The sequence below is a fragment of the Molothrus ater genome, chromosome 2 (genome assembly GCF_012460135.2).
Source record: "Molothrus ater isolate BHLD 08-10-18 breed brown headed cowbird chromosome 2, BPBGC_Mater_1.1, whole genome shotgun sequence".
Taxonomy (NCBI): domain Eukaryota; kingdom Metazoa; phylum Chordata; class Aves; order Passeriformes; family Icteridae; genus Molothrus; species Molothrus ater.
The window spans coordinates 116,120,672-116,145,435 of record NC_050479.2 but is presented as its reverse complement, the minus strand read 5'-3'; the positions used below and the strand labels follow the sequence as shown (position 1 = coordinate 116,145,435).

Genomic DNA, 24,764 nt, shown 5'->3' with positions numbered 1-24,764 from the left:
GGCATCCCCGGGCACCGGCACTGCCGGGCACCGACAGTCATCCCTGGGCACCGGCTTCCCCGGGCACCGACACCTCCGGGCACCGACAGCCCCGGCTCCGGCATCCCCGGGCACCGGCACCGCCGGGCAGCGGCAGCGGGAGCGAAGCCCTCAGCGCAGACCCCGCGACATCACCGGGCCATCACCGGGCAGCGCGCCCCGGGCACCGGGAGCGGAGCCGCAGGGCACCAGCAGCGGGCTGCGATGCTTCCCGGGGCGGGTCCCCTCGCCTTCCTGCTCCGGTGCCTCCTGCTCCTCTTCGCCTCCGAGAGCCGAGCCCGGGCTCGTAAGTCTTACCCGCGCTTGTCCCGCGGCGCTGCTTCCCTCCGTGCCTCAGTTTCCCCGGCGCCGGGCTCCCCGGGAGTTTGCGGGGCGCTTGGCCGAGGGCACGGGGAGGTGTCCGAGCACGGCGGTGCCGGATGGCCCCGGCATGTCCCGGGACGTGCAACCGGCCGGGTTTGCTGTCCTGCCCGGCTGGGGACGCGCATGGCGGTGTCCCCGGTGCCCGTGCTGTCCCCGGCCGCTCTGCGGGGCTGGTGAGGAGGCTGGGGGCGCCGGGGGCCGGCAGGGGCCGGAGGAAGGGCCGGGACCCCCTCCACGGGCTGGGGATGCCACAGGGCAGAGGCTGTCTGACAGACCTTGCTCTGCACGGATCCCACCCTGCCCGAGGGCATCTGCCCTCTCCTCCCGAGGGGGGACGGGACAGCGACAACGCCTCGCCCGCCCCAAACAAAGCTGGGGGCTCTCCTCCCGATCCATCCCTTGTCCCTCCCTTGTCCATCCCGCAGGCTCTCCCACTTTTGCTCCCTGCAGAGGCACAGAAGGGTTGGGATAAGGAAGGGAGGTTTGGCACTTCCACGGAAAGGCTCAAAGGACTTGGCCAGAGCTGCTCCGGAGTTTTGGAGGGTGCTGGATGTGTTAATTGGGCCGGGAGGTGGGCTTGGCTTGGGCAAAGCTCCCAGTGGGTGCTGGGTGGCATCGCAGAGCCGCCAGGGCTCCAGGCACACTGGAGCAGGACCTGCTGTGTCCCTGCAGTTATTCCCCCCTCTAATCTCCTGGAATCCCAGCGGAGCCTGCCGGTGGCTGTGTCAGGGTGATTTACAGCGTGCCTGCTGCCAGCAGTGCATTAGGCATTCAATAACCATCCTCCTGGCGTGAGGGCCCAAAATGTGAGCCCTGGATCATCATCCCGACCGTGGGGTGTGCTGGGGGGATGGACGGGGCTGTGCAAAGCCCTGGGGAGCAAACTTCGGGTGAATTCAGCTCCTCTCCCTTCCCTGGGCTCATCCAAACCCAGCACACAGCATCTGCCCCTTGAGCAGGGTGTGGGTGCGGGTCCCTGCCCCTGCCGGGCTGCCAGGACAGGGCTGGGAAGGGCAGGGAGCACATCCAGGAGGTGAGGCAGGTCTGAGGTGAGGAGTTTGCTCTTTGCAGGCGCTAACAGCCCCTAAGCTGGGCATAAACTGTGCTGGGTGGGGGCAGGAAGGGTTTGCCTGCTCTGGGAGGGCTGTTTGCAGGACTGAAACGTTGATGGAGAGCTGGTGGCTGTGGGATTGGAGCAGCTCTGGAACACTCCAGCTTTGCCACAGGGCTCATCTCACCGCGAGGAGGGCTCGGCCAGGACTCACCCCGAGGTCACGGGCAGGCTGGTTCGGGTGGCAGAGTCATCACCAGATCGTGGAGTCATCACCAGATCGTGGGCTTCTCTCAGTGCCCACCTCTGCAGGCTCCCCCTTTCCTCAGGGCTGGTGTGCAGGGAGAGTGAAGACAGGAATAAATTAGTTACGAGCAGGCTCATCAGCCAAGGGACCTACAGAGTCGTGGCTAAAAATAGGTGAGGAGCAGAAATGCCCGGGCTCGAAGGCAAGTCAGGAAAGAAGAATTTGCCCACAGAAACAGGCTATTTTAGGGGATTTGCACTCCAGCTGAAGAGAAGGATCAGAGGCACAGGTTACTGGGACGAATGAGCTGCATTCTGAGTGATTCAGGGGCAGTGGGTGAGCACAAGGATGTTTTGGCTGGAGGCATTTAGACACCAGCATCTCTGCAGAGCACGGGGCAGTGGATTTCCCCAGGAGCTTGGAAGCTGCTGCTTCATTTGTTTTTAACATGGTTGCTGGAGACAAGGGGGTTCCTGGGATCCCTCTGTCCCAGAAGTTTGGATCCAACAGGGATGAAGGGTGCTCCAAGATGGGAAGGACCAGGATGGGAAGTGAGTACTACCCATGGTAAGGGAGAGGCTGCACACCCTGCTATAGGTAACAGAGCATTCCCTTGGGAAGGAGCAGGACCCCGTCTGCCTGGCTTCTCCACTCTGGAGAGCTCAGAGATGCTTCCTGAGGCTGCATTTTCAGAGCTACAGAGTTCTCCAGGCTCCCAAAGTGCCAAGAAGGCATTTCCAGCACCAAGCCGAGCGAGGCGAGTGTGCAGGAATTGATGTGGATGTGAGCAGAGTCTTTAGGATGCCCCATGTCAGGGGCCCTGTGTGTTTTAGCCAGTCCCTTCTCAGCAAAGCTGCATTTTAAGCCCTTCATAAATACAAGGCTGTCACAGGAGCGCCTGGACTCTGTGTACCAGACAGTGCTCTTTACACTTTATTTATGGCTGCTCTTAAAAACTGCTTTGCACGGGCTGCCTCCCTGGTGCCCAGCATGGCCCTGGCTGGCAGGTGTGTGACCTCCAGAGAAGCTCTGGGAGCTGAGAGCCCTGCTCCAGGGACAGCTCCCAGGGAGCCATCGGGGGATGCAGGACCAGCCTCGGGATGGAATGGCAGAGGAGGAGTGGGGGGAGATGAGCAAGACCCCACAGCCTCCTGTTGAGCCATCAAAGTGCTCAGAACACTCCCAAAATGACAGAACCCCACGTGGCTCGGGTGGGAAAGGCCATCAGGACAGGTATTGTGGGAAGCTTTCCAGCTACCAGGAAATTGAAACCTCACCAGAGGCTGTGGCAGAAGCTCCGAGCAGCATCTTCACAAGGTGCTCCAGAGACACCAGTCCAGGGTGACAAACTGAAGGGTGTGGAGAAACCCACCCTGGCTGCACCTCTCACACCACGAGAAGGGTGAGCACCTCCTTGGGATGCACCTCAGCAGCTCCAGACACCAGCCACCAACAAGGTCCTACCCCACAGCTTCTTGACCTGCCCTAGGTCCAGTGAGAAGTAAACCCACAGGACTTTTCTGAGTGTGCTGCTGCTGAAGGTGCAGCAAGTGAGCTCACCTTGCTGACCAGCACGGGAGGAATCCACTGCCACAAATGGCTTTTCACTCCATCCAAGCAAACTAGGATGATGTCCAGAGTTTGACCTCTGAACATGAAATTATTAGCCTGGCATGGGAAAAAAATGGTCCAGAGCCTTCAGCTTTTAAGCCTCATCCATCCATCCATCCATCCATCCATCCATCCATCCATCCATCCATCCATCCATCCATCCATCATCCATCCCCACCCTGTTCCTGCCCAAGCACGCTGGCACCTCTTGCCAAAACCCCAGCACTGCAGAGATGCCAACAAGTGTCTCCTGCTGCCCAGCCCTGCCAGTCAGCTTTAATTCTACCAGCAGGCCCTCTGCAGACATGAATCAGGCTGCTTTCGAGGGCTGGACCCAAACCAGGGCTCCACTTGTGATTAAATGCTTGCAGGAAGCAGCCAACTGGCATGGGAGCTGCGAGCTGAGCGTCACACCAAGGCAGCTCCATTTCTTCACCCTCAGCATAATTCATGGGGATGCTGCAAGCAGGGAGAGATGAAGTCATTTTCTCACCCTTTTGCAAAACCATGATTTTTTTTTGTTTAGATTTTTTTTGTATTTTGTTGTGTTTTGGTTTGGTTTGGTTTTTTCTCTCTCCTCTGGGTTTCCTCATACTCAAGCCACATGCTCACCAGTTCTGTGTGGTTTGCTGTAAGCTCGTGGCCAGGAGCAGGGAGTTGCTGACTTTCAAGAGCTATGGGGACAATGTGAAGCCCTGATCAGGGAAAAGGAAGGAGAACACCTCTGCCTGTCCCTCTGGAAACCCCCAAAGCCACTGCAAAACCTGACATGTGCTGTGCCTGGCCCAGCCAGCCTGGACAGCTGGTGCTCACCACCTGTGAAGGTGCAGCTTGGGGAATCAGGTGCCTAAAGCCATCCAGGAGAGGCTCAAAGCCAAAGAGAGGATCTATAGAGACTTTTGTGGATCCATCTTGCAGTGAGCATTTCTGTTTCAGAGTGAAAACTCTATTTCCTGCCTCAAACCCACCCATTCTATCCCTTTCTTGCAAAGGGAGTCCAGTTTGCTCAGAGGGGCTGCCACTCGGGTCAGATGGGTCCCAGGGTAAAAAATGCATGAAAATAAAATAAAACTGGAGGGGAAAAAAAATCAAAATCGGGGTTTGGTGGGTGGGATGTGGGGAACGGGGTGCAAGCTGTCCTTGCTCTCACGCAGGACCAGGAACGTTCTCACCTGGCCTCTCCCGGTTGCTTGCAGGGCCGGAGGCGTTCTGCGACTTCAACGGCAAGAAGTACAGCCCGGGGGAGAGCTGGCACCCGTACCTGGAGCCCCAGGGGCTGATGTACTGCATCCGCTGCAGCTGCGCCGAGGCACGTCCGGGCCCGCGGCCGGCGGCCACCGCCAGCGCTCCCAGCGCTGCCCGTCGGGCTGCTCGGCATGCCGATAACCATAACCATGATAAAAGGAACAGCAGTAACGACAAGCACAACCATAACGCTGATAGTAATAATAATAATAATAATGCTGACAACAATGCTAACCATAATGCTGATAATAATAATGCTGACAACAATGCTAACCATAATGCTGATAATAATAATGATGCTAATGCTGATAATAACGATAATAAAAATTATAATAATAATAATGTTGCTGCTAATGCTGCTAATAATCATAATAATAATACCCAACAACAATATTAACAATAATGCTAATAATAACAATAATGCTTTTAATAATAATAATGCTGCTAATAACAATGACAATAATAACAATAATAATAGCATGAACAATAACGCTGATAATAATGATGCTAATGCTGCTAATAATCATAATAACAATACCCAACAACATTATTAACAGTAATGCTAATAATAACAATAATGCTGATAATAATAATAATACTGCTAATAACTATAACGACAATAATAACAATAATAACATGAACAATAACGCTGATAATAATGATGCTAATGCTGCTGATAATAATAATAATAATAATAATACTGATAATGATAATAATAATAATGTTGCTGCTAATGCTGATAATAATAATGCTGCTGCTGCTGCTGCTGCTGCTAATAATAATAATAATAATAATAATAATAATAATAATAATACCCAACAACAATATTAACAGTAATGCTAATAATAACAATAATGCTGATAATAATAATAATACTGCTAATAACAATAATGACAATAATAACAATAATAATAACATGAACAATAACGCTGATAATAATGATGCTAATGCTGCTAATAATAACAATAATAATACTGATAATGATAATAATAATGTTGCTGCTAATGCTGCTAATGCTGTTAATGCTGCTAATAATCATAATAACAATACCCAACAACAATATTAACAGTAATGCTAATAATAACAATAATGCTGATAATAATAATGCTGCTAATAACAATAACAATGACAATAATAACAATAATAATAGCATGAACAATAACGCTGATAATAATGATGCTAACGCTGCTAATAATAATAATAATACTGATAATGATAATAATAATAATGTTGCTGCTAATGCTGATAATATTAATGCTGCTAATGATAATAATAATCATAATAATCCCCAACAACAATATTAATAATAATGCTAATAATAACAATAATGCTGATAATAATAATAATACGGCTAATAACAATGACAATAATAACAATAATAATAGCATGAACAATAACGCTGCTAATAATGATGCTAATGCTGCTGCTAATAATAATAATACTGATAATGATAATAATAACAATAATAATGTTGCTGCTAATGCTGCTAATGCTGCTAATGCTAATGCTAATGCTAATAATAATAATAATAATAATAATGATATAATAATAATGTTGCTGCAAATGCTCCTATTGCTACTGCTAATGCTGCTGCTAATGCTAATTCTGCTGCTAATTCTGCTGCTAACACCACCACGACCACCACCACCACCACCAATGATGATGATGATGATAATAATAATAATAATAATAATAATAATAATAATAATGATGCTTGTTGGGAAGGATGAAAGTTTGACAAGAAAGTCTCACAGATACGTATGCTTGGCAGAAAGATTTTTAAATGTAGAGTCCGGTGAAGGAGTAGAGCTGGAAGTAAGTTTTGATATAGAGGAAAAGAATTGCTGAGCCAGTCTTACTGGATAACCAAGAAGGCAAAGGATTTGTAAGTTAGAAAGGGTTTTTTATGACTTAGAGCAAAGGATGAATTTACTTCAAACAAGAAGATCTTTTTACTAAGCAGGAAGATAGCACAGGCAAACAAGCCTGCTGATGTGGCAAGTAGAAAAAAGGTCTCAGAATTTTCTACTATAATGCTAATAATAAAGAAGCTAATAATGCTAATGCTGCTGCTAATGCTAATGCTAATAATAATGATGATGTTGCTGATAATGGTGCTGCTGCTGCTGCTGCTGCACTGGGGCTTTGCGCAGCAGCTTTGAAGCAGATGGGTCCCGCTGTCTCATTTGATCAGAAGAGTTATTTTTTAGGCAGGCAGATAATGATGGGCCTGGGTAATGAAGGGTTCTAAACTAGCAGAGAGGGGATTTATACTGATATGCTCACGAGAAGCTGTTCCCTGTGAGGGTGGCAGGCCCTGGCGCAGGTGCCCAGAGCAGCCGTGGCGGCCCCTGGATCCCTGGGGGTGTTCCAGGCCAGGCTGGAGCACACTGGGATGGTGGAAGGTGTCCCTGCTCACAACAGGAGGTGGAACAAGACCTCGAAGGCTCCTTCACAGCTGAACCGTTCTGTGATTCCGTGGTTCTGGAGCCCTGGTGGGCCGAGGGTGGAGGCGGCCGAGGGCTGCTCTGGGGTGATGGGTGAGGGACCAAGGCTGGGCTGGAGCCACCCCTGCTAAGCCACAGCCTGCACAATTTGTGGTACACGATTTGTGACAGCGTGTCCCACCTCCTGCAGGGCTGAACCGTGGGCTGAACATTCCCTGTGAACTAACCGACCCCCGTCTGTCTGTCTGTCTGTCTGTCTGCAGAACACCAGCATCAGGTGCTCCCGGATCCAGTGCCCGGCGCTGCCGTGTGCCAGCCCCGTCACGGAGCCCCAGCAGTGCTGCCCGCGCTGTCCCGGTGCGTGGGCATCCCTCGGGGCAGGGGGACAGGGTGGCCACGCTCCTACAGGGCAGTGACACCCAGCCCTGGCTGCTTTGTCCCTCCAAAAATCCCATTTTGATGGAAAAGGGCTCTCTGCCAGATCACCTTCTTCCCTCGCCCCCCATCCCAAGAGCTGTGTAGGGACAAAATGTCAGTTTACACTTCTAGGGCAAAACAGGAGCTGGCAATTTGTTCTCATCGTTTGCCAGCTGAGTGACTTGGATTTAAAAAAAAAATTTAGAAAAATTTTTAGGGAAAAAAAATTACAGTTTTTTAACAACTTCCTTCTCTGCACTGGAGACTAGGTCAAGTTTTAGCCTCAAAACTTTTTCTGCCTTACCATTACTGATTGCCTAATTTCACCTCAATATGGTGAGAATAAAGATGTCACCTCAAGATTTAGTCCCAAAACTTTCCCTACCTGAGTGCTGGCAGAGCTAGTCAGAAACCACCAGTGATTTGAGAAACTAGAGAAAAAAATAGGAAAAAACCTCATTAATTTTCTTTTTTTTGCTGGTTGCCCATGAGACAATCCCTTTTTACCCGACTCCATCTGAATCTGGTGATGGTTACAACCAGGGGAGGGGAAAACCCAAGGATTTTGTTAAGAGCTTTGTGAGGTCAGGCTTCCAGGTTTTCCCCGTGTGCTGAGCTCAGGGCAGTCAGGGCATCCTCAAAAACCTTTTAGACCCTTCAGCCACGCATTGCTCTGACACTTGAGGGTGCCGGTGGGGTGTGAAGGGTCCCTTTGGGGTGGGCTGGCTGTGACCCTGCTCCTTTCTTCCCCTGCCCTTTTGCAGAGCCCCCGTCCCCGTCCGGGCTGCGGGCGCCCGCCAGGTCGTGCCGCTACAACGGGACCACGTTCCAGCAGGGAGAGATGTTCAGCGGCAGCGAGCTGTTCCCCGGCCGCCAGCCCAACCAGTGTGTGCAGTGCAGCTGCTCCGTAAGCCTCATCTCATCCTCCTCATCCTCCTCATCCTCCTCCGGGGCTCACAGCCCGCGCTGCGGCGCCCTGTGCCCCCTCTTTGGTGCCAGCACATCAAGAAGGGGCAAAAGAGCCCTTAGGGCACCTCCCTCTGTCATCAGCCACAGGGTTGCATCGGCTGTAACCTGTCCAGCCACTGCCTGTGGTGCTGGAATGGCTGCTCTGGTAGCTCTGGGGTGGCAAGAGGAGTGACTGACGTGTGGGAGTGATGCAGCCTTTGAGGAGGCTGGTTCCTCTCTTAAGAACCCCAGCTAGGTGATGTGAAAGAGCCCTCCGATCCAGCTGCCTGTGCCACTGTCCCCAGGAACCCGTGGGCTCCTTGTCCCTCTGGGTGTCACTCTGTGTATTTGTCAGGGCAGTGCCTCGGGTACAAAGGGGAAAATAAAGGGCTGGCTGTGGAGCCTTCACTGGGGGGATGTCCCCGGGCTGTGTCCGATGCTGTCAGCTGCTGGAACAGCTGCGTGAACAGCTGGTCTAACCCTCTTTGGGAACTGCCCCGAGAGCAGAGCCCCTGGGATAAATCCTGCTTTTTGGGGCACTGGCTCTTGGGGCAGGGCACTGCTGCGAGCTGCTGGGCAGGAGGAGGAGGAGGAGGAATGGAGAGGCAGGTGTGGATTCCCCGGGTGCAGAGCAGGATCTGCCAGATGCTGTCACCCACCAAACTCCCCTCATCCCCTTCATGCTCCTCGCACAGCAGTTTGGCTTCCTGATGGGAGGAGAAGCAGCTGTGGTTTGGTTTTCTAAGGATATCCTTGGCTGACCTCTTGGTCTTGCTTGACTTGTGGATAGGATACCCCAGAGAGAATTGCTGCAGGGAGATGACCTTGCTGTTGAGCTCTGGCTGCTGAGCATCCTTTTTTACCCTTTGGAATAGTAGCAAAAACTTATTCCTGCCACAAACTGGTGCAGATCCACTGCCTGAGGTGGCACTGGGATGCACAAAGGTCAAGGCTGGCCTCAACCTGTGGTTTTCAGCTTGAATCACCTGCAGCAATGGTATTTTCCAAACGATCCACTTAGGCCTATCCCTGCACCTCTGTGTGCTTGGCCCTGGTGCTGTGGAATTAACCGAGAGAGAGGGAGGTCAGAGCTTTGGTGTGGACCTGAATCTGGGCTCAGAATCCTGCTTCCCACTTCCACCCCTCTCCTCTGGGTCCTTTTCCTGGCAGATGCCAAGAAAATCTTCCTGGGGGCTGTTCTGCAGAGCTGAGAGGTGTGTGGGGGCTGTTCCAGCCTGGCAGCACTGATGGTGCCTGCCCTTTTTGGGGAAGAGCAGTGTGCTATCCATGGAACAGAGGACACAGCCCTGCAGGACGGACAGACAGCGCAGCAGGGACAGACTCCAGCTGCCAGCAGGTGCTGGATGATTGGTGGCACTGCAAGATGGACTGGTGGCATTACAAGAATGATTGGTGGCATTGCAGGATGGATTACCAGGGGGCTTTTGGTCATGGACTCATAAAATCCTGGGATGGTTTGGGTGGGAAGGGACCTGCGTGGGGCACATACAGCCTTTCATAAGGCTGACAGTGCGTTTCTCCCTCCTGCCCTCCTAGGAAGGCCAGATTTACTGTGGCTTGGTGACCTGCCCCGAGCTGCTGTGCTCCTCTCCCTTCAGCGTGCCAGATTCCTGCTGCCAGGTCTGCAAAGGTAACGGGGCTGGGAGTGAGGGCTGGCACAATCCAGCTGGCAGCAGGAGCCATCTCAGCCACTCTGGCAGGAGCTTGGAAGCTGGGGCTGTAAATCAGGCCGCTTTCTATCTCTTGGTTGCACCAGGAAGCATAAGCTGAGGGTTTTCCTTGGGTAACATGAATTGCATGTGCAAGGCTTGGGTTTTCCTTGGGTAACATGATAATTGCATGTGCAAGGCTGGGGTTTTCCTTGGGTAACATGATAATTGCATGTGCAAGGCTGGGGTTTTCCTTGGGTAACATGATAATTGCATGTGCAAGGCTTGGGTTTTCCTTGGGTAACATGAATGGCATGTGCAAGGCTTGGGTTTTCCTTGGGTAACATGAATGGCATGTGCAAGGCTGGGGTTTTCCTTGGGTAACATGATAATTGCATGTGCAAGGCTGGGGTTTTCCTTGGGTAACATGAATGGCATGTGCAAGGCTCCTGTCTCTCCAGAGTGCCAGGCTGGCCAGCACGTGGAGGAGAGCTGCTTTCAGCCACAGAGAGCAAAGCTCCATTCAGCCCACGGCATCCTCCAGGACAATGTTTTTCCCTTGCAGATGGCTCCTTTGAGAAGCCCACGGAAGAGGAGCCCCTGCAGTTAAACAGAGGTGTTGTACGTGACTTTTGCATTTTAAACCCCCTTGCTTCTAGCACCGCCCCCTGAGCAGCTCACAGAATGCCCTGGCACAGTGAGATCCGCTGGGATCCTTGCACAGTGCCCAGCAGCTGTAGGAGGACACCCAGACCCTTGCCCAGCAGAACCATGGGCACCTGATTTGCAGGTGAATTGTGCTATGGAATTGAGTCTAGCTGGGAGATAGCAGCCTAGGGGAGAGCTCAGGCCACCACCCTGCCTCCCCAGGCTGTTTGTATCAGCAGCCCCAGCAAGGAAAAAGTGACTCCTCGGCTCCTGGGTTCCTTCAGGGCCACATTTCGGAGCTGGGCTGCCCATGCCAGCTCTGTGGGATTAGGTCACTCTGCTCCTGGCTCTGCCCTTTTCCATACTCCTCCAGCACCTATAAAACCTCCAAAATAGACACAAGGGGACCCTTTGTGCTGCGTGTCTTGTCCCAGCACTCTGCTCCTGGAAGCCTGGGACGTTCCTGGGATGTTCCTGGGGTGTTCCTGGTGTTTCAGCCCTGCTGGCTGGCAGCCCCACTCTGGCTCCCCTGGTGCCTACCAGGTGAGAGAGCAGGATCTGGCCCATCCTCACCTTCCTGATCCTGTCTGAGCCACACAGATGCCAGCCCTCCCTTTCCCACCTAGGAAGGACCAGTCCATTTCCCCGTGTGTTTGAGGGATGCAGGAGCTCACACGCTTCTCTGAGGGCATTGGGTTGAGCCTGGGTAGGGAAAGGTGCTGCCCCACACGAGGAGGACACCAGTGTGGGGCACGGGCACTGCTCAGCACCCCTTGGGTGGTGGCAGCAGCAACGTGGGGAAGGGGCTGGAGCACAAGAGAGGCTGAGGGAGCTGGGAAGGGGCTCAGCCTGGAGAAAAGGAGGCTCAGGAGGGACCTTGTGGCTCTGCACAGCTCCTGACAGGAGGGGACAGGGACAGGAGGAGATGGAATGGCCTCAGGCTGGGCCAGGGGAGGTTCAGGTTGGATACTGGGGAAGTTTCTTCCCTCAAAAGTTTGTCCAGCCCTGGCACAGCTGCCTGGCATCCCCATCCCCTGAGGGATTTAAAAGCTGTGTGGATGTGGCACCTGGGGACATGGGATAATGGTGGCCTTGGCAGTGCTGGGGGAATGGTTGGGCTCCATGATCTCAGAGGAATTTTCCAGCCTTAATATTTCTCTGATTTATAAGGCTTGTGGGCCATTGCTTACCCCTGTGGTCTCTGCCCCTTGCACTCCTGAGGGAAGGTGTGCAGGACACTGCATGGATTTTTTCAGCATGCTTTGGAATGAGAACAACTCAACTGCTGGAGCCTGAATCCCCTTTTTTTCCCTGGCTGCTCACAGAGACATTCCCAGGACCAGTGCTTGGGAGAGGTGGTGGGCAGGAAGGCCCCTGGAGCCACCGTGTCCACGGTCCTCAGCTCTTCCCTGGAGCTAATTCCCAGAAGCTTCAAACCCAAGGGAGCAGGCGGCACCACTGTGAAGATCGTCTTGAAAGAGAAGCACAAGAAAGGTAAGGGATGGAGGGGCCAGGCAGGGACTTAAAGTGGCTTCTCCAGAGCTTGGAATTCTTGGGGGATCTGGCTCAGCAGCAGGTTTCCACCAGCAAGTCCTTCTGCCCACTGCTCCACAGCCAGCCTCAAGGTGTCTCAGTCCTCCTGCCCACAGTCTCCTGACTGCCACTCTCCAAAGTGGGTTGGGAGAAGGCTGGTCCTTGGAATGGTTTGGAGATCTGGACTTGGGAAGGAAGGAGCTCAGCTGGAAGACTCCACATGGACCTTCCAGGAGAGTGGCACACAAAGACAGGATGTTCCTCCTTGTGCAAGGGCTGGCTCTGACCCAGGGCTGCCCCAGGTGTTCCTCCTGGAGCAGAGTAGGGAAGTGAGGTGAGGGGCCAAGCCCCTTGATCCAGAGTGGGGAAGAACAGCTCCTTTCTCCTCTTGGCCGCTCTCCCACCATTGTGCTTCCGGAAGGTGCCTTGGAGATGAAGGCCTGGAGGAAATTGTGGGACCTCCAGAAATTTCCGTGCAGGAGTCAGCAGGTGGCACTCTTCACTGTGCTTCATCCCTGCCACAGCCTGGAGGGACCCTGGGCTCCAGAGGGTGGCAGGCAGGTGAGGTCCCCTGTCCCTGCAGGGCGGTCACACCCGGCACAGCCATCTCCTGGTGCTGCTCCCTCTGCCCCATGGCACCTGCTGGGTGGCACCTGCTGGGTCCCTGTGGCACCTGCTGGGTCTCTGTGGCACCTTTGGTCCCATCCCACCTTCTGTGGTGTCCCACGCTGCCAGAGGAGCTGGCTCCTCCACGCAGCAGGAGCAGCCATGTCCTCCATGCTCTAAGGCCTGCTCGGAGCCTCGGGCTGACGAAGAGGAGGAGGAGGAGGAGGAGGATTTATGTGCACAGACAGCTCTTTTGTGTGTCTCTCCTGCAGCCTGCGTGTACAATGGGAAGACCTACTCGCACGGGGAGGTGTGGCACCCCGTGTTCCGGCTCTACGGCCTGCTGCCCTGCATCCTCTGCACCTGCAGGGACGGCGTCCAGGACTGCCACAAGGTCACCTGCCCCAAGGAGTACCCCTGTCAGCACCCCGAAAAAGTAGATGGGAAATGCTGTAAAGAATGTCCAGGTAGGTGGGACCCTGCCTGCTCCTGCGGCTGCCTCCCAGCTCCTTCCCCAGCCTTGGATTAAAGCCTCAGGCTGAGAGAGATGTAGAGGTTCAGGTTGCTGGTGGCTAGAATTCACAGCAGACAGGTCCAGCTGGGTTGGAGGGCAGCAGGACTTTCCCAGGCTAAGGAGGATCCCCAGGACCCCCACAAGGTCACCTGTCCTCATCTGTTGGGAGGATGAGGTCTGGAGTTGTGCTCCAGACCGAGAGTGCTCGGATGGAAGGAGCTTTCAGAGGAGAGGACACACAATCTGTGTGTCCACAAAAACCAGGGTTCAATTGTGCCAGCTGAGGTGTAGGTGTGAAGGGAGGGGCGAGGATACTTCCCAGGAGAGGGGCTGTCCGTGGCATTCATGGTTTGTGGGAACTGGAACCCCCATCTCTGGGAGGGGAGCTTGAACACAGAAGTTTTAGGGTGCTCCAGGTAAAACTGGGCTGGGGCTGGGACATGGGAAGGGGCTGGAGCCCCAGGAGAGGCTGAGGGAGCTGGGCAGGGGCTCAGCCTGGAGCACAGGAGGCTCAGGGGCCCCTGTGGCTCTGCACAGCTCCTGCCAGGAGGGCACAGCCGGGGGGGATCGGGCTCTGCTCCAGGGAACAGGGACAGGACCAGAGGGAACGGCCTCAGGAGAGGCTTGGATTGGATTTTAGAGACAATTTCTTCCCCAAAAGGTTGCCCAGCCCTGGCACAGCTGTCCAGGGCAGTGGTGAATCCCCATCCCCAGAGAGACTTAAAAGCTCTGTGACACTTGGGGACATGGGCCAGCGGTGCCCTGGCAGTGCTGGGGGAGCAGTTGGACTTGATGATCTCCAAAGTCTTTTCCAAATTTAATGACTCTGTGATCCATGGTGGAGAAGACCTCTTTTCCCTTTCTGTTCAGTGTGCTTTGGGTCTCCCAGCTCCCTGGTCTTTGGAAAGCTGTTTGCCTTGAGCCACAGGCTTGGCACAGATGTGTCAGGGTGTGACAGCTCCCGCTGCTCCCACTGGAGGATGTTTTGTGGGTGACACCTCTCTGTGCTGGCATTTATCAGGAGATGTTCAGCTGATGGAGCACCCACTGCTTGCCCAGGGAGGCTAAAGATACCTGGGTGTCTTTTGGCCTGCCTGGAGGGGCAGCAGGTTCTGATCCACATCTCCCAGGGGCTTCTCACCCAGGAGAACAAGCAAAGGGCACTGCCACGTTTTGGAATGGCTGCAAAGTCATCTGAGCTGAGATTTCCAAGGTTTTCCAGGCCCTGAATGGAGAGGTTCTGGGATGGCCTCCTCAGGGGAGAGAAGGGCAGAAGCTCAGCTTGTTTTAATAAGGTTTTTGATATGTTTATGAGCAGGATTTACGATGTGGTGCCTGGTGGGAATGGGATGTGATGACTGAGCAGAGCCCTTTCAGTCTTGCATTCCCACTCCAGTGGGTCTCTCTGGTTTAAATCCGACAACTTTCCCTGCTTGGGTCTCCTGTCTGCTGCTCAGACTTCACTTTATTTCCAATTAACCTCCCTGATGCAGCCAGAATGGTCGTGCTCCTGCCTTCCAGCTCTCACAGACAGCGATCACACACACACTGCTCAGCCAGGCTACATCCTTGCCCTTTCCTTCACCGCCTGCAGGCTTTGCCCAGGTCCTTTTCCAGGCGCTTTCTGTGGCTGTCCTTATCTTCCTCCTTTGTGCCACTAACTCAGGAATGCCAAGTGATTTTTCCAAAGGGATCCTGACCCTGGGAATTGCTGTGATGTGATGTGTGGATGGGGGGACACTGCTGTGGGCAGAGCTGGTGACCACCACCTCAGTGTCCCTGCTCCTCCTCCTGATGCTGTGGGGGTGGAAAGCTCCTTGGTTGTTAAATTCCCATTGAATTCCAGGGGTTCCTTTCCTGCTGGGAAGGTGGGGCTTTAATCAGGGACTCCATGATCTCAAAGGGCTTTTCCAGCTTGAACAACTGGGAATGCCCTGGAGCAGGGGAAGGTGAAGGCCCTGGGACAGGTGAGGGTGCTGGGCTGTGCTCACCCTCCTCTTCCTCATGCTGAGCTGCAGAGCTGAGCTCCTGTCCTCTGCCTGCTGAAAAGCTTTGCTTCCCTTTAAACTGGGATTTCCATCTCAGAGAAGAAGAGCTCAGGAGCACCCCAGAAAGCCTGGGGGAGAGCAGAATCAGGCCTAAAATAACTGTCTTGCTAAAATAAACCCCAGGCATCTATTTATAGCCAAACTTTCTTTCGAGTAGTGTGAAAAGCTTCAGCATCCAAACTGACTGGGAGAACAAGGCTAAATTCAGCAGAGCTGGGCTCCTCTGCGTTCCAAGGACCACAACCAAAGGCAATAAATCTCCTTCCAAAACCACAGGGCATTCTTAATTACTCCAGATACATTAAAAAAAAAAAAAAAAAAAAAAAAAAAAAAAAAAAAAAAAAAAAAAGAAGGGAAAATGAGCATCTCTTCTTTACCAAGAATGCTGGAAAAGTCACGTAGGACCCAGGGTGGATGTCCCTGTGGTGGCACCCCGTGTGGGGAGGGTGCTGGGGCTGGTCCTGAGCCCACCTGAGGGGCTGAGCTGGGCACATTGCCCAGGCTCCCCTGCTGTGGGCCCATCCCTTGGCTCCCCTGATGTTCCTCCCCAGCAGGAGCAAGATGGGAAGTGGGGAATCCAGCCCCTGCTTTGTGGCCGTGGTGGCATCGAGGTCGCTGCAGGGAGTATGGGGGATCCAGATGGACAAAACCCCCCTTCCCCATCCCTGCTGGCACAGAGGCTGCTGGGGTCACGGGTAATGAAAAACGTGGGAATGAGGAGGTCCACAGCTCCTTTATCAGCCTCTCCTTTGCTGCTGCTCCCGGAGCCGGGGCTCGGATCGTGGGACTGTGCCCCGTGGCACCGAAGCCAACGAGATGCCTTTTCCATGACCTGGCTGCTGGGATAGGTCCTTCTTGGCCCCCTGTAATGACCTGTGTCCCTGTTTGTGCTCAGAAAGCAGGGTCAGACCCACGGACGAGGTGGGCAGCGCCCGGTGTGGCAGCGGCCCCAGCCGTGTCCTGGTGTACGCCTTCGTGCCGCCGCGCTCCGAGCCCTCCAAGGACGTCCTCAGGACCGTGGCCATCGAGAGAGAGCTGGCAGAAGAGGTGGAAATCTACAACTGGAAGCTGATTAAAGGTGAGCACCATTGTGAAAGCGGCCAGCAGAGCGGGAGGTGTGTGTGGAAACCTGATGCTTTCCAAGCTTTGTTCGGTTTTTCTGGCTTTTCTGGCGGCGCTCCACCCTTTGCGTGGTGGATCAAAACCTGCTGACAGCAGGCTGGCTTTCCTGACTCCCCCATCTCACACCCTTTCCCTGCATTCCATGTAGACCAGGGCTGGAAACCACTTCTGGCCCCACTATCCTATCCTCACCACGAGCTGCAACACCATCTGGGGGCACAGCACAACCAAGGCAAGGGCCCGGGGGCTGCTCCTCCAGACCTCCCTGCTCCCGTGCCAAATGCACGTGGAAAACAAACAAAGGAATTGTTCTGGTGGCTCTGTGGTTTTGCTTTCACTCTTCTTTTAACACCCCAGTCCACCTACAGTTTGAAAGGTGCACACAAGGGGGACGAATTGTCCTCAGCCCACTTTTTGGGTGGGGGGCTTTGGATGCTCCTTGCTGTTGGTGTGTGCTCCGGAGGTCAAGGCACAGCAAACACGCAGTCAAAAGGCTCCAATCTCTTGCTCTTTCCCCACACCTTCAGCTCTGCTCCTGTGGATGGGAGGAGTCTGGGGACACCTGGTGCAGTAGATATTTGTGCTGTGTCTCTCTGAGGCTCAGGGAAGCATCCCAGTGCCCCAATCCTGAGTTTCCACTGGACACACTCTATCCCAAAGAATTTGAGTGCTTCAGGTGGGTTGTACCTTTTCTGTGGATGCAGTGACCCTTGCCCTGTGTCTGCTGCACTTGTGCAGCCATCCTGGTCTCCTGGTGTGCCCGTGTTTCACATCACTCCCTGGGGAGACCTCGGGCACGGCTGGACAGCACCTGAGGCATTCACCCAGAGATGGAGCCCTGGTGCCACCGCGTTCCCATCCTGCCCCTGCCACGCTCCCAGCTGCCCGTGCTGCCCCTCCCCAGCAGGGCCTCCCTCACAATGGCACCTTGTGGCTGAGGACAGCTCGGGGCCCCGCCGCTTCCTCCCCCGGCTCCTTGGCAGGGGCAGCACCCAAACCCTGCCGGCACCTTCCGAGGCCAGCAGCTCCCGTCTGCATGGAGCTCCCCAGCCCTGCCAGCCAGGGACAGGGGAGGCCCTTGTCCCCGAGGCCAACACAGCTCTTTTGCTTGGCACAGCGCAGTGTTGTTGTTGGGAAAGAGCATGAGCTCACTCACATATGGATTCCACCTCTCCGTGGGCCATGGCTCCACCAACAGAGCAGCGTGTGTGGAGCAAAGAGCCTGCAAGTCACACCTGGACCTGGTCCATTGCCTTTGTATGGGCTCATGATACCTACGTGGCCTCATCTATTTCTGGGCTGGGACGGTTTCCTCCACGGAGCAGGAGTTGGAGGAGAAAGCAGCGCCAACTCCAGCCAAAGGTTTTACCCAGCTGGCTGGTGGCGCACAGATGGCCTCCAGGAGAGCTGCAGTGCGGGCTTCCCCACCTTTTTAGGGGTCTGACCATCACCAGCAGTTTTGGAAATCTGATGTTTTTGACCTGTTGTCCTCTCTGTCCATGCCCATCTTTCTCACAAATCCCCTTTAAAGCACCAAGAGCAGTGCCCCAGCAGCTCGCTCCATCCCAAGGGCTGCCAGGAGTGCTCCTGCCTGTTGGATGGGACGTGTGTGCCAGGAAATGGCACTGCCCTGTGCCAGCTCCATCCATCCTGCCTCTCCACTGGGGGACTGTCCTTAACGTGTGCTGTCCTGGTTCCTGCCGCCTTCCTCTGCTGCTCCCAGCTCCTGGGATGTTGGGAATGACCCTCCTGGGGGCCAAAGGTCCCAGCCAGCTCTCTGAGAGCTCTTGGGGAGCATCATCTAGGTCGGTTGATTAAAAGATGTTTATCTCTTGTAGCTCTTGTTTAAAATATCCTCTTGGTTACTAATGTGCTGGAAAGTGCTTCATCAGCCCCGGGACTGTAAGCACACCCTCCTGCTCCTTTCTAATTATAGACCAGAAGAATTTATTGAACACTTGTGCCTTTCTTGCGTCAGTAACAGTTTTATTATCTCCATCCAGTGTCTTCTTTTGTTACTGGTAGGACTTCTTTACCCAACCCACTGAACGGACTAAGTAACAGTGCAAAAATCCATCCATTTCTCTCTCTGCCTTTGACTTCCTGTACTGATTTTCCACAGTTGATAATATCTCATTTATATGGCTTGTGAGGCAGTTCCCCTTCATTACATACCCTTTTCATGTGTAATTGCTGCTGGGAATCAGGGAAAGTCTCTTAACCAAATAAGGGGGACCACGTTGCCTCTCACATCTGCTGGCAGCAAGAGGCTGGATGCTCCTGAGTGAGAGGTGGGGAAGGATATTCCAGGCATACCTGCCTGCTTTGTCATGCCTTGCAGGAGAGCAGGAATGCCAGAAGCCCTGATCCCACAGGAAGGGCACTGCCATTGCTAAACACAGGTTCTGGTTTGCAGGGGTCAGACATCTGAGTCAGCAGCTCCACTGAGGGTCAGTGCTGGCAGGGGCAGAAATATCAATCCCTGCTGAAGTCACTTGTGTTTTTTCCTGTCCTGGAGCACTTTCAGCACTGCTGACCAAGAGGTGGAAACCTTTGGTGCTTCCAGGAAAGGAGATCACCTGAGCATGGAGGGGAGCACTGGTGTTTTGAGAGTGAGCAGAGCAGAGGGGACCCCAGCATCCCCTGGCTCTCACCTTCATTTCTTTTATGCTTTTAGGGGAAATTGGAACTCCTGCAGGGCAAGATGCTTTCTGGAGCAACAAAATCCCATTGCTTTCACCTGCTCCATGGTGAAGCATCCTGATTCAACAAGCAGTGGCTGCTTTCATAGAACCATAGAATCTCAGCAAGGTTTGGGTTGGAAGGGAGCTTCAAACCTGTTCCACACCCCTGCTGTGGCCAGGACACCTGCCACTGTCCCAGGTTGCCTCAACCTGGCCTTGAGCACTTCCACACTTCTGTGGCAGCCACAGCTTCTCTGGGCAACCTGTGCCAGGGCCTCACAGGGGAGAATTTCCCCCTAATAATATCTAGTCTGATACTTGAATGAGATGTGTCCTGTCCTTGGCCAGCCCTGGCTCCATTGCCAGCTCCCACCAGGCTCTGGCAGCAGGTCCTGCACCAAGCCAGGGCCCTGGGGCAGGCAGTGTCAGGAGGGGACAGAGAATCCAACCCTGTGTGAGCCTGAAGCTGGGCACTGCAGAATCTGATGCCCTGTGTCCCCCTCTGCAGGAATATTCCATCTGATCCAGACCAAGAAGATCAGCAAGCAAGAATTCAAGCAAGAAGCACAAAATTTCAGGCTGATCACCAGGACAAATGAAGGTAGGGAGAGAAAAATCCCCTTTCCTCACTCTTTCAGCACTCCCTGCCCCAAACAAGCTCCCGATTTCCAAAAGGCTGTGTGCATCCCAGCATGGTGTGGGAGCTGAGCCGTGGGGACAGCACTTGTGCAAGTGTGGCTGTGCTGGGGCTGACCTGTCTTCACACCCCACTCAACACTCCCGGTTACAGCCACATTTTCACTTTATGGCATAGGAAAGGGCAGCCAGCTTTCTAAAAGTGGCTGCACTCTTGTGAAATCCAGAGGTTTTGCTTCTCCAGAGCCTGTAAAACTGTTTGATTTTTATATCTAATCCATCTGGTGCTCCTGGGAGCATGGGGGGGGGGGAAAAAATGGTGCAAGGGATTAGCAAAAAATTAAACTGTTGAAATATGTTTTAAAACCATTCAGGATGTTCCGGGACGTGCGTAAACATGACAAAGAGCAGGAATGCCTGTGTGGAGGGAACTGCCTGGCTGCTCCCTGCCGGCTGGGCTGGGGTTTAGTGGGATAGGCTGGGCTCAGAGCCGTGCCTGCAGTGTGCAGCAGCCCGGGGTTAGCGGTCACTCGGAGCACACCAACACTCCCAGTGCCCCAGGGGCTGTTCTCACCCCCAGTCCCTTCGAGACAGCGTCTTTTGACCAAACAAACCCTGGGGGATTGTCCAGTCCCTGCTGCCAGGCCGTGCTTCACACCCTGGTGGAGTCTCTGGCCCGTGCCTCCTTCTCCTCGCCTCAGTTTCCCCTGACAAAGAGCCCTGTTGTGAAACCATCCCGCTGCCGTGGCTGCGAGTTCTAGGAAAGCTCTGACCCACGATTTCTTCCCAGCAGAAGGTTAATTCAGCCAGAAAACATTCCCTCCACCCCCGGGGTGATGACACTGGGGCTGCATAATCTTTGCTGGGGTTGCACTGAGGGGAGAGAACACCTGGAGGGGAAGGAAGCACCTCCAGCCACCTCCTGAACACATGGGGATTCCTTGGGGAGTAAGGAGAGGGACTGGGACACTTTGTCCTGGTTTGGGGGGGGCTTTCACGGCTCCATATTTGATTTGCTGGGAGTCTGCAGCTCCTTGGGGGATTCAGAGGGATTCCTTCTGCAGCAGGATTTTCCCCTACCATAGGTTGCTGAATGAAGACCCGAGGCTGAGGCAGTACAGAAAAATGAATATAAATGGGGGGGAGGAAAGAACCATCCCTGTCCAATGCCCACGAAACTGAAATTTTGGCTTTCTGAGACAGAAGCAGAATGCTTCCCCCCCTGAGAGGCAGAAAGTCAGCCCAAATCCTAGACATGCTGGGGAGGACATGGACCTACCACCACGTCAAGGCACCCTTTGAAGAGGTGCAGAGGGAGGTTTGTCCCTGTTTCAGCCTGAGCCCCTTTTCCTCTCACACTGAGCGAGTGTTTTGCACCAAAAGCACTGTAAGTGCCATTGACTGTGCCATTGCTGCATTGCGAGGGTGAGAGCCCCTCTGAGCCCCGTTTAAATTGCAGTACCTGGGGCTGGGATCAATTTAATTGCAGTACCTGTGGCTGGGATCCCTGAGGAGCTGCTCTGAACACGGCCTGCCCCGAGGCTGCTGCTAATGTCTGTCTGTCTGTCCCTGCTGATCCAGGTCACTGGAACATCTTCCGAGCGCAGACGCCGGAGCTGAGGATGACAGAGAGCCCAGAGAAGGAGACAAAGACGTTGTAAAGCCAAGAGCTTTCCTCTAGCTATCGATTTATCTACACACAGACACACATACACATATATACCAACTCCAGAGCTGCATTACTCAGTAGGCTGGCACTGCAATACAGGTTACACTAGTGGGAATTCCAGCGACTCCAGAGAATGATCCCGATCCCAACCCAGTGGAGCCACCGCCGGGCAGGTGCCTCCCTCCCGCTGCCCCAGAGGCGTGGGATGAGCACAGGGAGCAGGGACAGACGGCCCTCCGCAGGGATGGGACCTGGTGCCACACGAGGAGGAGGAGGAGGAGGAGGAGGAGGAGGTGGGATCCATCCCGGACACCCTGGCGTTCCTGAGGAGCGCGGCAAAGCGGGACATGACCGTGCTTCTCACCAGGGGAAGGATGACCTGCAAAGGGAGAAAAATCACCCCTGCTTCTTTCCTTGGAGCCCCTGGGAGCTGCAAAGGGGTTTCTTTGGCTGGATGCCCTCCAAGGGCTGTTCTTTGAACAATCTCCTCTCTTCCAGCTGGGATGATTCTTTTCCCTCTTTGCAGGGAAAAGATTCTTTTCCCTGGGATGATTCCTTCCCCTCTTTGCAGGGAGAAGATTCTTTTCCCCTGGATGATTCCTTTCCCTCTTTGCAGGTCACTTGGAGATGTAGGTTTTGGGAGGACCCAGCTGCTGGCAGGGTCTGAGACCCTGGACACTGCACTAAGGTCGCTGCTCAGCATTTATTGTGCTATATATTTATATCTATCCTATATCATATCTACCGGGCTGTATTCACAGGAGGGGCGTCTCCCAGAGGGCAAACAGGATCATTTCTGCAGCACAGGGAGGAGGGCGTGCAGCAGCATCCCCTTCCCCCTGTCTGGAAACAGCTTTGGGGGATTTTCAGGTTGTTTTGGTACATATATTTATCCCTGGATTCTTGTTTTATTCTGTTTTGATAAATCTATTTATTTGGAGATCCAACTCTGTCTGACAAATCTGATTAAAAGTCTTGATTCATCTTCCTGTGCTGGTTCTCCTTTCCCTGTAGGGTCTGTGTGGAGGCTCGGGGGCCCTGGTGGGGTCTGGCTCCCCTGCATTCACTCAGGGCTGGGATGCAGAGAAATCCCTCAGAAGCTTTGCTCATCCATAGGGCATCACCCCTTCCCATTTGCTGCTGGTCTGCTCACGGCTCTGGGCTGCAAACAGAGCTCCCCAGGGCCACACAGCGGGGCTGAGCTGCCCAGGTTTATCGAGGAGAGAGCCCCTGGGAGGCTTTGAGCATGAGGGGGGCTCCCCATGGTGGGAGGTGAAGGGACCGGGGCCGAGCCACCTCCTTGCCCCAGGGCTGCCTGCCTGGCTGGAGCTATGTGCAGGGAGGGAGGATGCTGCCAGTGCTCTGACCCCTCACTCGGCAGCCTGATTAGCCTAATGGCCCTGGTGTGATCTAACTGGAGCTGAGCCCGGGGCCAATTTGTGCTCATTTACCAGCAGTGGAGGCGTTTGGAGTGCTGGGGTCACGGGGAAGGCTGGGAGGGAAGCAGCACGAATTCTGCTCTGCCTGGGCCAGGTGAGGCTCCTGCAGGCATCCACGGTGTGCTGAGCCCACACAGGCTGTCCTGGGGCCATGGACCCTGAGCCCAGGCACAGACAGACCTCCTGGGCACACCCAGCTGAGTGTGCCCACGCACAGAGCTCCTCTGCCATGCCCAGGGGGTTGGGGTGCTGCTGGATGCTCCTGGGTGGCCAGGAGAGACCTTTGGTGGGCAGCAGCACAGGAACCTGCATGGGCTCGGCCTCTTCTCCCAGGGAACAGTGACAGCACAGGAGGAAATGCCCTCAGGTTGCACCAGAGGAGGTTCAGGTTGGAGATTGTGAAAACTCCCTCGCCAAAAGGGCTGTCCAGCCCTGGCCCAGGGCAGCAGTGAGTCCCCATCCCTGCAGGGACTGAAAGCTGTGTGCATGTGGCACTTGGGGACGTGGGGCAGTGGTGGTGGCCTGGGCAGGGCTGGGGGAAAGGCTGGACTGGAAGGTACCCGGGGCTTTCCCAGTGTGAACAATTCAATCACAACTCTGTGAGTCCATGGATGTGGTCCCTGGCACCCCTCCCTCCCTGAGCAGTCCCTGCCCAGCGTGTTACACATTGCACCTCTAGAGAGCCCCAGGTTCTGAGGTGACCACAGAGCTGCCTCACCACATTTTGCCTCACTCCAAAAATGCCCTTTGTGGGATGTGGCTCTTCCACGCTCCCCTGGCACCCCCAGCTCTGCTGGCCTGTCCCAGAGCAGAGGGGCATGGCAGGGGACAGACACCGGCTCCCCTCGGCTCAGCGGGGCCAGGGAGCTCCATTTCCCCAGGGCTGGGAGCCAGCACTGCTGGGGACACGGGGCTGCGACAGCGACAGGGCCAGGCTGTGGGCGGGATGGAGCTGCGGGAATGCAGCGAGCATTCCCTGAGCACTCCCCGCGGCGGTGTCGGTGATCCCAGCGATGCCCAGCCTCGCCAGGAGCCTGCTCTCCCCTGCGAGCCGGGCACCGCTGGGATTAACCCTTCTAATCGGATCAGCAGCCCCGGGGCAGAAGCCAGCGCCGCGCTCTCCGTGCGTCCGTGTCCGTGCGTCCGTCCGTGCGTCCGTCCGTGCGCAGGCATGGCCCCGCCGGGACCCCGGGCTGCGGGGTGGATGCGGGGACACAGCGACACCGTGCCCCGGCACTGCCGCCTCCCACCGTGTGCCCATCTGCGGCTGTGGCTGCGGCTGCAGAGGTGGCCACGGAAGCCTGGAATTGTTTGGGCTGGAAAAGACCTTTCCACGCTCTCCAACTCCCTGACAGGAGCGGCAGCCAGCGGGGTCGGGCTGCGCTGCTGCGGGTCCTGCAGGACTCGGAGCTCCTGCTGGCCCTTGTCTGGGAGCTGCGTGTCCTGCCAGCCCTCCTGCAGTCCTCTGTGTCCCTGAGCGCCCCAGATCTCCCCTGTGCTGAGACACCCTCGGTCTCTGCAGAGAGCTTTGGGCCCTGGGTCCTGTTTGGGTCCCCAGCACCAGGCAGGATGGACCTGGCTTGGCTGGAAGATATGCCAGAAACATTCTCCCCTTCAGAAATGCTGGAACTGGGACCAAGGGAGCAAAGGAGGGGCATCCCATGCTTGGAGAAACCAGCCTTATCCTGGACACAGTCCTGAACAACCTGATGTAACTTCAGAGTTATCCCTGCCTGGAGACAGGGGTTGGACCAGGGACCTCCCATTGGGGTCCCACCCAGCCAGAATGAGCCCGCGGCTGTGGGCTCTGGGATGGATGGCAGTCAC

The 24,764-nt window shown here is 54.7% G+C and overlaps 1 protein-coding gene across 1 annotated transcript; it reads left to right on the top strand.

Moving 5' to 3' along the window:
* Positions 1-243: 243 nt before the first annotated feature.
* On the top strand, positions 244-21,725 carry CHRDL2 (chordin like 2). Its single transcript, XM_054518530.1, has 11 exons — positions 244-325; positions 4,508-4,620; positions 7,267-7,360; positions 8,185-8,327; positions 9,926-10,019; positions 10,604-10,659; positions 12,012-12,180; positions 13,098-13,292; positions 16,283-16,465; positions 19,702-19,794; positions 21,411-21,725. Exons 1-11 carry the CDS (start codon positions 244-246, stop codon positions 21,488-21,490), a joined length of 1,302 nt encoding a protein of 433 aa, XP_054374505.1. The 3' UTR covers positions 21,491-21,725.
* The last annotated feature ends 3,039 nt before the right edge of the window (positions 21,726-24,764 follow it).

Bases quoted from the DNA above. Each gene is read 5' to 3' on its own strand.
- CHRDL2 (XM_054518530.1), top strand. From the start codon at position 244: ATGCTTCCCGGGGCGGGTCCCCTCGCCTTCCTGCTCCGGTGCCTCCTG. The intron at 7,361-8,184 runs GTGCGTGGGCAT...GCCCTTTTGCAG, and splicing joins GTGCTGCCCGCGCTGTCCCG to AGCCCCCGTCCCCGTCCGGG. The intron at 8,328-9,925 runs GTAAGCCTCATC...CTGCCCTCCTAG, and splicing joins GTGTGCAGTGCAGCTGCTCC to GAAGGCCAGATTTACTGTGG.